The sequence below is a fragment of the Colobus angolensis genome, unplaced genomic scaffold (assembly GCF_000951035.1).
Source record: "Colobus angolensis palliatus isolate OR3802 unplaced genomic scaffold, Cang.pa_1.0 Scaffold10, whole genome shotgun sequence".
NCBI classification, from domain to species: Eukaryota; Metazoa; Chordata; class Mammalia; order Primates; family Cercopithecidae; genus Colobus; species Colobus angolensis.
The window spans coordinates 15,593,436-15,608,654 of record NW_012110919.1 but is presented as its reverse complement, the minus strand read 5'-3'; the positions used below and the strand labels follow the sequence as shown (position 1 = coordinate 15,608,654).

Genomic DNA, 15,219 nt, shown 5'->3' with positions numbered 1-15,219 from the left:
AGGCTGGAAGGTCCTCTGTTTAGATCCAGGCCCCCTGCTTGAGAACAGCCCCCACCAAGTTCCCTTCTTCACCTAGGAAGGACAGAAAGACCCAGCTGGGGACACAGACCCTGACCAAAAAGGATCCCAGCCATTGAAGGCATCTGTAGATGGGACTTGGCCAGAACATCAGGAGCATTTGGGGCCTGTCTCTACTGCTACATCCAAGGGAATGGCGGTTCACGTCAGATCATGCCTGATGTATATTTGCATCCAGAAAGAACGTATCACCTGGATGCCATCCCTCCCCATGCTGCATGGGGGGCATAGGTGCAGGTGTGTACAACACACATATGTGTGTGCCTGTGAGCCCAGGGTGTGAGCCTCAGTAAAGGAGAGGAGAAGCTGCAGAAACAAAGCAGTGACTCAAAACTCCCTGTCTCAGCACAGCGCCGATCTCTCCAGCAGCACTTAATAGTTATGCATAAAACATGAATACTTACGCATGAATGAATTTCATTATAAATACAATTAACAATCTCGTTCTCAGATACGACACCTCACGAATCTAATGAACAAAGTTTACAGAGAGTCACATATCACTCTCCATAACTAAATTCAGATTTCAGGAGATGTGCGTGAGGCAGGACAGGCAAGCCCTGAAACTGGGGCTTAGCCCGGGAAGGCTCTTGGCTTCACTCAGGAAAGAATTCAAGAGCAAGCAAGCCAGTGGTAGAAGAAAACAGCTTTACTGAGGCAGCAGCGTTACAGCTCCATGTCGGCTCCTGCAGAGCAGGGCTATATCCACTTTTTATTACATGCAAATTAAGGGGTGTTATTCAGAAATTTCTAGAAAAGGGATGGTAACTTCCAGGTGTTGCCACGGCAATGGTAAACTGTCATGGCACTGGTGGGTGTGTCATATGGAGAGGTGCTTTTACCTCTCCCCTGTTTCAGCCAGTCTCCACTCTGGTCCAGAGTTTGAGCCCTGCTGCTGGAATAGAGTCCCGCCTCCTACCTCATATGCAGACTGTCAAAATCAGCCCACATAACTCAGAAGTATGTACAATTCTTATTAACAGCTTTAGAAGCTGTGTTGAATTCCAAAACGATGGGACATCTTTACCATGGCACAGAACAATTCTGAGATTAATTCAAAAAGGACAAAATAAAAACATACTCAGAAATGCATGCAACTGCCATAGTCACTGTATATCCCACTAATAGTCACCTACATAATAACAGGTTTGATTTTCCTAAAGCCGCTGGATTCCTGTTCATTCATTGGTTGGAGGGATCATGTGACTCCCCTACCCAGCTGAGCCTTGGGGAAACCCACCTGAGCATCTGGCAGAGAGATGTTCACTGGGCGATAAAAACTCCAAGTTCCAGGCTCTAACTTCAAACAAATGTGTGCCTTGCTTCTTAGCAAGCCTTGAGAAGGCTGAGGCCACACCACAGAAAAACGTGAGTCTCATATGTTTGGTATATGAAACTACACCTATGTAGTTTTTAAAATAGACTTTGTTAGAGGAGTTTTAAGTCCACAGCAATATTGAGCAGAAGGTACAGAGATTTCTGTATACTCCCTGCCCACATACATGCACAGCCTCCCCCACTATCAACCTCCCCCATCAAAGTGGTCTATTTGTTACAATTGACAAACCTGCACTGAGACATCATTATCACCCAAAGTCCAGAGTTTACATTAGGGTCCACTCTTGGTGCTGCACATTCTATGGGTTTGCACAAATGTGTAATGACATGGATCCCCCATTGGAGTATCACACAGAGTAGTTTCACTGCCCTAAAAAAAAAAAATCTAGGCCGGGCGCGGTGGCTCAAGCTTGTAATCCCAGCACTTTGGGAGGCTGAGACGGGCGGATCACGAGGTCAGGAGATCAAGACCATCCTGGCTAACACGGCGAAACTCCGTCTCTACTAAAAATACAAAAAATTAGCCGGGCGAGGTGGCGGGCGCCTGTAGTCCCAGCTACTCGGGAGGCTGAGGCAGGAGAATGGCGCGAACCCGGGAGGCGGAGCTTGCAGTGAGCTGAGATCCGGCCACTGCACTCCAGCCTGGGTGACAGAGTGAGACTAAAAAAAAAAAAAAAAAAAATCTAGTTTTTATATACCAATTTTTTTTCACTGAGGTATAAACTGTAAGCTTTTTTCTCATATCATTAACTACTTTCTGAAAAACAACATTTAAATGGCTGTATTAGTTGAAGTACAGGCTAAGCAGCTATGCCAGAGACCCAAAGTTCAGTGTCTTCAAAGAGTAGTGTGCATGAGACGTTTATTCTTTCCCACCCAGCAGATGGAGGTGGGGGTGGGGGATGCTACGGGGTGTGGGTCATCAGGGCCCTGGTTCCTTCCAACTTGTTGCTCAGCATCTGCTTGCTTCTTGACTCACCTGCTTGCTCATGGCTGGCCTCCAGCCCTCCAGAGTGGGTGTCAGGTCATTTACAGATGCAGGGGAAAGAGAAAGTGGAGAGCAAGTGTTTTTCTTACATGTAACACAACACATTCACATCCATTCTATCCCAGAGCTTAGCCACAGAGCAACTTAGTGTCATGGAGGCTGGGAAATTCAGTGCATAGCTGGGTACCCAAGCACATTGCTAAAATCTATGTGTGGGTAGAGGTTGGCGGGGCGAGGCGGGGGGTTCTACTACCAAAAGGACAAAGGGAAGAAGGGCAGAAGAACAATTAGATCTTTCCAATCATTTGGATAAACTTTCTCCCATAGTTGGATATTTCAATTATTTTTCATTTTTCACTAATATAAATAACACTGTGAACACCCTTATACACCTAGCACCCTCTTTGTGCCAGCCACACTATTCTAAGCACTTCATGTGTGTGTTAACTTGATCCTCACAGCAACTCTGGGAGGTGAGCACAAATATTATCTCTATTTTGTGGTAAGAAAACAGAAGTACTGGGGGTTAAGTTACCCTGCTGCAGGGGCTGGGCTTGTAACCACTGCCTGTAGGAAAGCCTGCATAGGGCTTTCTCTTCAACACCCCTTTATTTCCATTCACTTCCTATTTCCCTCTCCATAGACAGCCCCTCTGATGCAGTGCATGTGTACTATTCTGCTTATAAAACATGTACCATGGTTTCATGGGCACGCATTTTTAGTACACAGAAGCAGTTATGGGGGGCTTGGTCTCTCTTTCTTTCTACTTGCCTCCACCCATGGCATGAGTACTCCCCAAGTACTGCTCCACCATATTGCATCTGCCGCAGTCGACTCATCTATTCCCCAGCAAGGGCTATCAGGATGGAGTTCGATTTCTGCACACGGTGCCATAACGGGTGTCTTCGTGCACGTTCCCTTATGGATACACAGAATTTCTCTGGCGTTGAGAGCCAGGAGCCGTACTGCTGGGTCCCGGGCTGCACAGTGCCTGAGGTGTAAACACTGAGCAGCAAAGTCTCTTCTCCAACCAGCAGGGCCTGCCGGTCCCCTCGCCTAGCTCATCATTTGGCATTAACCAGCTTTCTGATGTCTGCAAATCTGATGGCTGGAAAGCAACCTCTCATTGTTTTAATTTGCCTTTCTTAATGACTCATGAGTTTGTACACCTCTCCTACACTGGTAGACTTTCGGGTTTTATCTTTGGTGAATAAGCAGGTCAATGTCCTTTGCCCATTTTCTTTTATGGTTCCTGTCTTCTTGTTGATTCGCCAGAGTTCCTTGAAGTCACCTGGGTCTAAATTCCTTATCGGTTTTAGACACTGAACTGTCCCCTCCCACATGGTCATCTCTCTATTAACTTTTTCCATGATGGTCTTCATGAATCAGAACTTCTGGGGCAACTGGCACATCAATGCTTTGCCTTTTGGTTTATGCTTGAGACTATGGTTTAAGAAACCCTCCCCCACCTCTAGGTCACAGAGGTTTTTTCCTATATGTACCATATAAATTGTATGCCTGTACCATATACATTTAGGTCTTCAATATGTTTCAAGTCTATCTTTGTCATCCAGTGTTAGGTAAGGATCCAGTTTTATAGCTACACATACAGCAAATAAGTTTTCCCAGAATTACCTGCTAAACTGTTTGCCCATCCGCCTTGATTTTCAAGCCCTTTAAAATTTTTTAGCAATGTGGCCTTACTCATTCCAGCCCATAAACAAAGTGTGTTGCAGTAAAACTGAGCACCAAAGTGGCGGCCTGCTGTTCACAGGGATGGACACTAGGAGGCACACCTTCTCTTTTGCTTTGGAGTCACCCATGCCACATAGAAGCCACATAGTGTGAGCCTGGACGAGTGACTGACTCTGAACTTCCCTTTTTTCATCTAAAAAGTGGGTATAGGGCCGGAGGCAGTGGCTCATGCCTATAATCCCAGCACTTTGGGAGGCCGAGGCGGGTGCATCACTTGAGGTCAGGAGTTCAAGACCAGCCTGACCAAAATGGTGAAACCCCATCTCTACTAAAAATACAGAATTAGTCGGGCAGGGGTGGCGGGCGCCTGTAGTCCCAGCTACTCGGGAGGCTGAGGCAGGAGAATGGCTGCTTGAACCTCGGAGGCGGAGGTTGCAGTGAGCTGAGATTGCGCCACTGCACTCCAGCCTGGACAGCAAGAGTGAAACTCCATCTCAAAAAAAAAAAAAAAAAAAAGAAAGAAAGAAGAAGAAAAAAGAAAAGTGAGTGTAGAAGAAAGAAGAAGAAAAAAGAAAAGTGAGTGTAACACCAGTTCTAAAGGTTCTTACAAGATTAGTGGAGCCACTGCATGGAAGGCCTTTTGGATGTTCTTTCTCTGCCTGCAGCTCTCATCAGTAACGCCTCTTCTCTCTTCATTTCCTCTCTGGGCCATTTTAAGGCCTTTATTCCTCTAAGCACTTGTACTTCCAGAGCCCACATCATTCCAAACATAATGAAATGCATCACTTTCCCTCTGTCAATATACTTCATTTACAGACATACAGGAATCAGATTCACTTGCAGTTGATTGGCATAAGGCAAGTATGTAGGCATTTAGATTTGTCCATTGTAATTTTCTTCTGTTATTTTCCCTCACATTCTGGAGCTGTTTCAAAATAGTTTCAAAGGCTTTTGTAAACACTGGGCCTTTTGCTCATGGCACTTAGTGGGGATGAAACAGCCTCACCTTCTCTACCTTAGCAACACTAACAGATCTTGTGGTTGTCATTGGTTTTTTTGTGTGTGGATATTGACTCAGAGCCCTCCACCGCTCCTCCCTCCTCGGCCCCAGACCCACCTCCCTGTCTTCTCTTTAGTGGACCCCACTAAGGGCCTGGCCGGGACTTTCCAATTGAGGATGAGGAGTGGCCATGAGGATTAAATGTTGCTATGTACATAGCACTTACAACACGACCCTACTATGCAGGGAGTAAGCATATGAGAAAAAGTGACTATTATTATTACATGATTTGGTTAGAATGGAGAGTGGAAAGGAAGGTTAGAGAGACAATTTAGTAGGCAATTGCAAATCAGAGCAAAAGATAAAGGAAGCCTTTAAAAAGGTGGTTGCCATGGAAAAGACGAGACCAAAGAGAATGAAACCTGTGGGACTTCACAGTGTTCTTTCATTCCAATGATGTAGAAAGTACCGACAGTGTACTTGGGGCTGTTCTGAGAGCTGGGTTGATGGGAAAGCAAAGGAAAGTCTAGTCTTCCAAAGAAGAGTCCAAAGGGGCAAGAGGAGGTGGGAAGACGGCAGCCTCCACACAAGGCTTTGGTCTCCCCGCCCCCAAGCTCAGGACAGGCAGTTCAACAACAGAAGCCTAAAAAGTGGCTTCTCTGCTGGCCTGAAGAGTACAATTACTGCTCCTATTTTACAGAAGAGGAAACTGAGGCCAAGTGAAGTTAAGCACAGATAACTTGGCAAAAACTGCGCTGCTGGGATTCAAACCAGTGTGGCTTGGGTCTGGAGTGAGTTGGGAATTGAATCTGCTCAGAGCCCAGCTGTCTGTTAGTTCTGCAGGGCCAGGCGTAGGGTGAGGGAATAGGAAACTGAACTCTCAGTGCTGTTAAAGGACCAATCTCGCTCTGGGGGAGCATGTGCCTCCTTAGATTTTGCGGCCAGGGGCCTCAACCTTGTCCCAGCCCTGTACCCGTGTGCCTTCTCTGCTTCCCACTGCCCCAGAATGGTACCCAGCATTGGCCTGCATTTGGGCGCTTCTCTTTCTGTCTCCATGCCCCTCCAAGCCTCGAACCTAGACTACATCCATGCTTTTGCTTGCCAGGGGTCTGCCTGGCGCATCCTTCCTTGACCCTGTGTTTCTAGATCTAAACCTCGCCATCCCTCATCATGGACAGGGTTCCCAGGATCTGCAGGGAATCCTCAGGCAGCTCTGTTCCAGTGTGGGCTCTTCCTACAGCTGCAGGTTCCTAGCAGAGTTTATCTCTTTTCTATCAGCATTTATGCCCTGTGGTACTTCATCATTCTTGAGACCTTAAACACCCTTCTGGGCTGATGCTGTGACATTTGTTTAACTGTATCCTGGACTTCATTTTGGAACTCCGGACTCATGTCCAACTGCCCATTTACCATCTCTACTCAGCTGCCTCATAAGCATCTCAAACTCAGCGCCCAAAACCCAAGCTTCTGATTAATTTCCACCCATCTTCCTATAGTTTTCCCATCTCAGTGAAATGGCACTTCCATCCTCAATCCTTCCAATTCTTCAAGTCCAAAACTCTGGAGTCATCCTTGACTCCTCTCTCTCCCCCACCCCACGTCCAATTTAACAAAAAAATCCTACTCTTAAATTAGGTCAGAATGAGACTCAAATTAGGTCAGAATGTCCATCCACTGCCACTACCATGGCTTAGGCACCATCTTCTCTCCCTTAGATTACTACAGTGGCCTCCCTGCTAGGCTCCCACCTTCTACCCCTCCCTCAACCTCAGGCTGCCCTCAGCCCAGCCCCAGAGTGCTCCTGAGAACCTATAAGTTAGCACACCCCTCCTCTGCTCAGAGCCCTCCAATGGTTCCCAGTGATGCCAGTGCAACAAGATCCTATACCACCTGCCCCTCTCCCTGTTCTGTCTCCAACCTTGACTCCTTTCCCCACTCAACTCCACTGTACTGGACATTCCTCCAACCTCCCAGGCATATGCTGCCTCAGGGCCTTTGCACTTGCTGACCTCTGTGCCTGGAATGTGCTTTTCCCCAGATATCTGTTTGGCTTTCTCCCTCACTTCCTTTGAGTCTTCAACCAAATATCACCTTCTCACCGAGGTCTTCCCTGACCACCTTAATTACAATTCCACTGCCTATGCCCCACAGCCCCAACCCCACCTCTGCTTAGATTTTTCTCCATGGCATGCCAGGTGTGGTGGCTCACACCTGTAATCCCAGCACTTTGGGAGGCTGAGGCGGGTGGATCACGAGGTCAGGAGATCGAGACCATCCTGGCTAACATGGTGAAATCCTGTCTCTACTAACAATACAAAAAATAGCCGGGCACTGTAGTCCCAGCTACTCGGAGGCTGAGTCAGGAGCATGGTGTGAACACGGGAGGTGAGATTGCGCCACTGCACTCCAGCCTGGGCGACAAGAGCAAAACTCCGTCTCAAAAAAAAGAAAAAAGATTTTTCTCCATGGCACTAACTTCTATATAATTTACTTACTTGTGTTTTGCCTGCTTACCTCCACTGTAACATAAGCACTTTCAGGATCAGGATGTCTGATTTTTGTTCACTGCTCAGCTCTACTGCCTAGAAAGGTGCCTGGTGCATAGTATTTGTTGAAGAAATGAAGGAATAACAATTTTTTTACACTCACCCACCTCACCTGACCACACTCACCCTACAGTGAGGTGTGTTTCTTCATTTTGTGTCCACTGTGCTCTGGACATAAAGAATAGTCGATAATTTTCTTCATTCACTCTACTGATTTAGCAAACACTCACCCAAACTGTTTGCTTTTACAATTATTAGGCAGATTCTATGTATCAGCATTATACACAAAAGGAAGCCAATGATAAGGGCTTCTGAGGCCTCACTTGATGTCAGTAGGATGTGTTTCCTGCATACCTACCACGTGTGGACTGCAGGGCCAAGGACCTGATTTTTTTTTTTATAAGCAATGTCTGATTTCTTCACACTCTTCAATTTCACTGCAAACAAGAATGTGCTTACATGGCTGGGTGTGTTGAAGAATGTAGGATAATCTACAAAGATGATGATGGGCAGGATGGTGGCATGGAAACATAGATAACTGGAAGTTAAAACTGGCTTCTGTGTTTGGCTGTTTAACCTTGACCTTGATGTTGAGCCAGTAGCTTGGCCTATTTAGCCCTCAGTTTCTGCATCTGCAAACGGACTTGGAGGAGCCAACCTCCCTTTCCAATCTCAAATACTATGAAATAGTGCTGGATAGATGAACAATTGTACTAAAGGACGTTCACTGGTAAGACCACGCTCACTTAGAGGGCCAAGGGACGCAGAAGCATCCTAGTCTGCTCTGCTCAGCTTCTTGTGAGACCTTGTGGCACAAAAAAGTGCCCAGAGGGCAATGTGTCAACACATCAGTGAAGTGCATTAGCAGGAAAGGTACTGCAGTGAAACCCTGCTTCCTTGCTATGGAACCTCATATTTAAAAACTTAATGCCTTCCTTTTCTTTTCCTAAATAAAATCTTGTAAAATGTTAAAAGTTGAGTGCTGTCACATAAAGAGGGTATAAGGCTTGGCCTACTTGTTCTATAACCTCCCTCTCCAACCCTCATGTATTAATTATCTATTGCTGTGTCAGAAATTACCCCAAAATTTAGAGCATGTTTAACCCATTCCTCGACTTCAGACTGATGTTGGAACTTCAGACTGATGTTGGAACTTCAGACTGATGTAGGTGATGGTCAGGAAGGGCCTTCTGCTATAGCATCTTTCTTTCTAGTCTGGTCTATTTCTGTATATGAAAACTTGATGGACATATTCCTATTACCTAGTATTCTACCAATACTCCAAGCTGAACCCTCCACCCCTACCTCTTCTAAGCTGCTTGTTTTTAAAAGTTTATTAAAAATATAGATATTATCCCTTAATAGTTTAAGGTAGAACCAAATCAAAAAAGATAGATAGATAGATAGATAGAAAGATAGATAGATAAATACTGATAAACAAATGCACAAGTCCTGAGCGACCTTTCAGTCATGGCTGCCCCTTCCTAATCCCATCTGATATTGTTTGGCTGTGTCCCCACCCAAAACTCACCTTAATTGTAGCTCCCATAATTCCCACGTGTTGCGGGAGAGACTTAGTAGAAGATAATTGAATCATGGGGCAGCCTCCCTCATACTGTTCACGTGGCAGTGAATAAGTCTTACGAGGCCTGATGGTTTTATAAGGGTAGACCCCCTTCACTTGGTTCTCATTCTGTCGTCTGCTGCCATGTAAGACGTGCCTTTTGCCTTCTGCCATGATTGTGAGGCCTCCTCAGCCATGTGGAACTGGGAGTCGGTTAAACCTTTTTTCTTTATAAATTACCCAGTCTCAGGTATGTCTTTCTTGGCAGCGTGAAAACAGACTAATACACCATCCTCTGTTCTATCCCTTCATTGGTAACTACTGGCTTCTATTTTATAATCATCATTTTGAATTCTCTTGCTTTCCCTTAGGGTTTTACAGTTTTATCTCTAAACACTGTATTTCTTAGCTTTGTCTGTCTGTGCACATAATGACATCATATTGCACATACTCCTTTGACTTTTTCACTCAATACTGTTTCTTAGATCTATTTTGTTATGTATATTTTGCTGTTAGTCTTGTGTTACATGGACACACCACAACTCATTTGCCCATTCTCATGGTGATGGGTATTTGGGCTGCTTCCAGGTTTTTGGGATTTATTTTGTTCTGCAATTAATAACAGTGTAATGAACACTCCTGTACATGTCTTTAGGTGCGTAGACAGAGCATTTGTGCTGGGTATACACCTAAGTGTGAAACAACTGGGTCATGAGCTATCCATGCATTTAATTCTACTGGGTAACAACCAATACCATTTTTTGGTTTGGGGGGTTTTTGCTTGCACCTAAATTATGAAAAACTTTATTTTACATTAAGGTATCTGGAAAATGAAACTGCACTAGGGGCAACTGATAGATGAGGAATGATCCATGTGTTAAGTACAAAACTCAATTATACAATTATAGAATTACTATTACTAGTATCAGATACTCCAAACTATCAGTGTTTAAGTAGAAGACGTGATTTACCACACGAAAAGGTTAGATGTGACATATGACAGAATTTTAAGCCAGCAGCTATAAATGTAGCATCTATGTGTATATTTTAAAAATCAAATATTGGGAAAAAAACAAATACTGAGGAAGAGCTCTGGCCTTAAACAAATCTTACCTGAAATCCAACCAGAAAGCCAGTCGATGATCTTTTAGCAATTTAAATTCATTGTATGAAAAAAAGTATGAATGCTAAGTGAATCCAGTGACAAAAAGGGCACTTTTTTTTTTTTTTTGGTTAAAACTACCAAATAAAGTGGTTTTCTTAAAACATGTAAAAAAAACATTTCAAATCATTTTCGAAATGTTTGATATGCTGATCTTCACTGTTTTCCAAAGTGACTGAATAATTTACATCCCCACCAGCAATAATAATGTGTTCCAGTTGCTCCACATCTTTACCAACACTGGATACTGGCACTCTTAGAATCTGCCATACAGTGGGTACATCAGGGCTCTCCACAGAAACAGAACCAATGGATTTTACACATATGTGTGTACATAAAATATGGAAAGAGATTTTTAGGAGGGATTGGCTCATGGAGCCTGAAAAGTCCCACAGTCCCATCTGCAGGCTGGAGGCCCAGGAAAGTGAGTCATGGAGTTTCAGTCCAAACCTGAAGGCCTGAGACCAGGGAGCCAAGGGTGCAAGTCCTAGTCTGAGTCTAATGTCCCAAGAACCAGAGCAGCAAGGTCTGAGGGCAGGAGAAGATGGATGTCCAAGCTCAAGGGCAAAGAACAAATTCACCCTTCTGCCTTTTGTTTGATTCGGGCCTCAAGGATTGGACAATGCCTACCCACATTGGTGAGGGTGACCCTCTTTACTGTCTCCTGATTCAAATCAATGTTAATCTCTTCCAGAAACACCCTCACAGAGACACCCAGGAATATTTTACCAGCTATCTGGGTACACATAAAATTAACCATCTGGGCTGGGGACAGTGGCTTATGCCTGTAATCCCAGCACTTTGGGAAGCCAAGGCAGGGTGATCACTTGAGCCCAGGAGTTCAAGACTAGCCTGGGCAATAGAGCAAAAAACCCCATCTCCACAGAAACTTAAAAAATTAGCTGGGCATGGTGGTGCATGCCTGTAGTCTCAGCTACCTGGGAGGCTGAGGTAGGAGGATGGCTTGAGCCCAGGAGGTTGGAGGCTGCAGTGAGCTGTCTTCGCGCCACTGCACTCCAGCCTGGGAGACAGAACAAGGACCCTGTCTCAAAGAAAAAAAAAGTAGCCACTCACAGTGGGTATAAAATGGTCTCTCACTGCAGCTTGATTTGCATTTCACTGCAGTTTATTTTGCATTTCCCCTCACTAGTGAGGCTGACCATTTTTCTGTTTAGGCCCTTTCTACTTTCATTAGTATTTAAATCAATGGTTCCTGACATAACAGAAGAAATTAAAAGGCTTCCTATATGGCCATCTCTGATAGGTATGGCTCTACCTGTCAATCCAATTACACCAATCTTCTAAGTGCCTCTGTAGTGCCAGACCTTGTGCTAGAAGCTGTGGGGCACACAGAGGTAAAGAACCCTCATTATCTAGTTGGTGGTTACAGATAGACCGGATAGACACACTAGACTCCATGCAGAGTAATTCAAAGAGCTCTAGAGACAATACAGAGAACCCTGGGAGTACAGGTAGAGAACCAGCTGGAAGTTACATAGAGTAGGTGACCTTTGAGGGAGGTTAGGAATAGTTATGTGGGGACATAGAGCAGGTGCAGCCAGAACAGGCAAGGGAAAGCGCAGGCCAGAGCTGCAGGCAACAGGTCCAGGGTCTGGCAGGGGACTATGGGTCTAGTTACAAGCCTTGGGAAAACCTCAAAGGCTTGAGACAGGGAAGTTCAGGCCATAAAAGCCGGGCTCTAGTGTGGAAGTAAACTGGCAGTGGAAAGTCCAGTTAGGAAAGTGTTAGAACATCTCAAGACAAGGTATTTGTTAAGCATGCAGATAGCATTGCTTGATGGCATGTGAAAATGTGAAGTCCCAGGAATTGATACAGCAGACCTAAAAGCTTCCATTTGTCAGAGATGAATGGGAGTCCGCACTGAGAGGTAACTAAGAGGTTGGGCCTTTGAAGTCACAGACCCAACTCTGGCCTCAAAAACGTGAAGCATTATTAACTGGCTGTGTAATCCTAAGAAAGTGACTCATACTTCTAAGGCTGTTTCTCCATCTATAAATGGGTACAAAAGCACCTTCTCTAAAAGGATTGTTGTAAGGATTACATCACCCAGGGTGTGTCAAGCACAGTGCTTGCATGTGTTGCAGTAAACACTCATTTAGCTGTTATTATTAGCACACAGCAACTACTTACCACAGAAAGGAAGTACAAACTGGGAAGGTTTTTGGTAAAGATTACATAAAAGAGGAGTTTCTGCTTAAAAAGTGATACCTAAGAAGATTAAGTGCATGTGAATGTAAAATCTGAACATGGTAATCAACATTTCTGTAAACATTTATTGACCATCTACGTGCCTGACACTGCCAGAAGATGGGAAATGGCAAGGAACTCATCAGTCTCAAATCAGCATAGCATCATTGGAGCCTACTCAACAGCTAGTTCTTCAACACAATGTCAGAGATCTACTCAATACTCTTGGAAAGACTCCCAAGACCATCATTCAGTAAGAAGGCACACATGTGGATATTATTAATGCCTTTTAATGTTTCACATTGTTTTGTATTTTTCAGAAGATTTGTAACAAAAATACATAGAACTTAGTATATATTTCAACAAAATGGGTAAATATAGAATCTGAACAAGACAGGTCTATATGATATAATCCTTCTTGTGGGGATAGAACATTCCACTCCACTAAGAAAAGAGAATCACAACATGATTAGGCCTGACTATCTCATACTGCCTACTGTGCTAATTTCAGACTGGTGGAGTTGGAGGAAGAAAACAAATTAAAAATAAATAAATAAAACTGAATATGGTCAACTGCCTCAATTGCCCTCTCCTTTTCCCATTTCTTCATAGAGCCAGATGAGATGAGGACGTGAGGCAGAGCCCTGGGGGGGACAGTCAGGGGCTCTGCTGCCTAAATGCCAGGCAGATGCACAGGTTCCCTGAGGTGGCCCAGAAATGTACTTGGAAACAACCACTCAGTGCTGTAACTGAGAAATACAAGTAGATAGAGGAGCAGGAATGAAAAAGGAGCTTCAAGAACTGCTGGCAGGAGGCCCGATGTCCACAGCACGTGTTCAAAACTCAACTTACAGTTAGAAAAGACAGCTGAAATAGAATCCTCAGCCACTACCTTGACAAACACATAACTGAGGCATTAATACCTCTTTATAATAATGCAAGTTGGAATGCTAACAAAGCATACACACTCCTGCAAAAATTCCACAAGGCACAGTTGTTCATTCAACAGAAAAAGTCAAAACCACTTGGTTTTTAAATGAAAATCCTTCACATCCACCTGTGTTCAAAATAATAATAATAACTTATGATATTAATAACTTCCTTTAAAAAGAAATTACCACAAAAGATTTAAATGATAAGCATGAAAAGACTTATTTTCCTAACTAATGTAGTCTTAGAAAGGAATAGATACCTAACACCATTATACGTTGTGTTTTTAGCATAAAGGTAAAGCTACCAGAAAAACTTTTAAACAAGTTACGTGTTTTCCATTGCAAATGATCTCAGCTTGCTTAGACCAACACACAATAAACTAAAGACAGAAAGATACGTACTGTGTCTCCCCCATTTCTGGTGTATGTCTGCCTCCATGACAAATAATGGTGAGAATCATACTGTACTACCAAATGCCAGGCAATGGCTGGCCAGGTAGCCATTTCCCTTCCTAAACAGACCTTAAAATAATAATCATCTGTGACGTAGCACACAGAGGCAAATTTGGCTAGAGTCGATCGCAGATGTACTTGTTTTGGGCATATATGAGAGAAGAAGCTGCTGAGCAGGTCAGTAAAGAACAGTCCATTTCAGCTGTAGGACAGTTCTCTTTCCTGGGACAAGCCGACAAAGCCTCCAAGGGAGCCAAACTATCCCTTCCATGCAACAAGACACCTTGTATGGATACTCTAGCCATGACTTACTTTTGGACAAAAATCAACTGCTAACGTTTTTCATCTCTAATATCATTAACACCATGGAGAAAAAAGAAAAAAAATCAACATTAGAAAACTTGACAACGAGAATAAGAAAATCCACAAGGAAAGGTCATGCTAAAACTGATTTGACAGTTGTTCCATCACCGCCTACCCCATGGGCTTGAGACTGGTGACTTCATGGATGCATCCCTTCGATGCCCTGCCAAATATCAGCTTCAAGTCTGTCAGTGACCCCAGTGTGATGCTGCCTGCCTTCTATTCACCAACTCCTATCCAAAAGATCCAAGGGGGCCTTGGGCGGTGGTAAGCACAGGATACGTGTGTGCCGAGAGCCCAAGAACCCTCTAGAAAGCTTCGCCTTGGATTTGGGCACGGAAACGAGTCAGTGGTTTGGCGTCTTGGCAACAGCATCCACACTGGGGCTTAACCTCAGCAGCCAGCCTGGAGGATGCTTGCCCCAGAGCGCTTGGTCACAGACAATGTTGTGAATACCTGCAGGGGAAGAGAAAGCACAACATCTTCAGATGCCTGAGCAAATGAGGTAACAGGGAACAGTTCAGATAACGCCATATGCATTAAAACCATCTTAGGGGACTACCAAAATGAATAAAACAGAGAAGTAGTATGATCGAGGATATTTTCTATTTCTCCAGAGAATAAAAGGGGGAAGACATTTTAAAACCAAGGTGAAAGAGAAAAAAAAATTTAGGTTGTATCTATTAAAGAATTTTGTTAGCATGGGGATGATTAAAACAAATCAGGTACCCCCAGCTGCTTGTCAACCCTCTAAAAGAAATTCACCATAGAATATTCTCAAGCCTGTAATCCCAGCACTTTGGGAGGCCGAGACCGGCGGATCACGAGGTCAGGAGATCGAGACCATCCTGGCTAACACTGTGAAACCCCGTCTCTACTAAAAATACAAAAA

The 15,219-nt window shown here is 44.3% G+C and overlaps 1 protein-coding gene across 1 annotated transcript in view; it reads right to left on the bottom strand.

Annotated features, from left to right (window-relative positions):
* Positions 1–12,853: 12,853 nt before the first annotated feature.
* Positions 12,854–15,219, bottom strand: part of TXNRD1 (thioredoxin reductase 1) — a 38,647-nt gene continuing 36,281 nt past the window's right edge. The window contains exon 14 of the mRNA XM_011935243.1: positions 12,854–14,783. Within this exon, the coding sequence (XP_011790633.1) occupies positions 14,721–14,783 (63 nt within the window). The 3' untranslated portion in view covers positions 12,854–14,720. The remainder of the gene's footprint in view (positions 14,784–15,219) is intronic.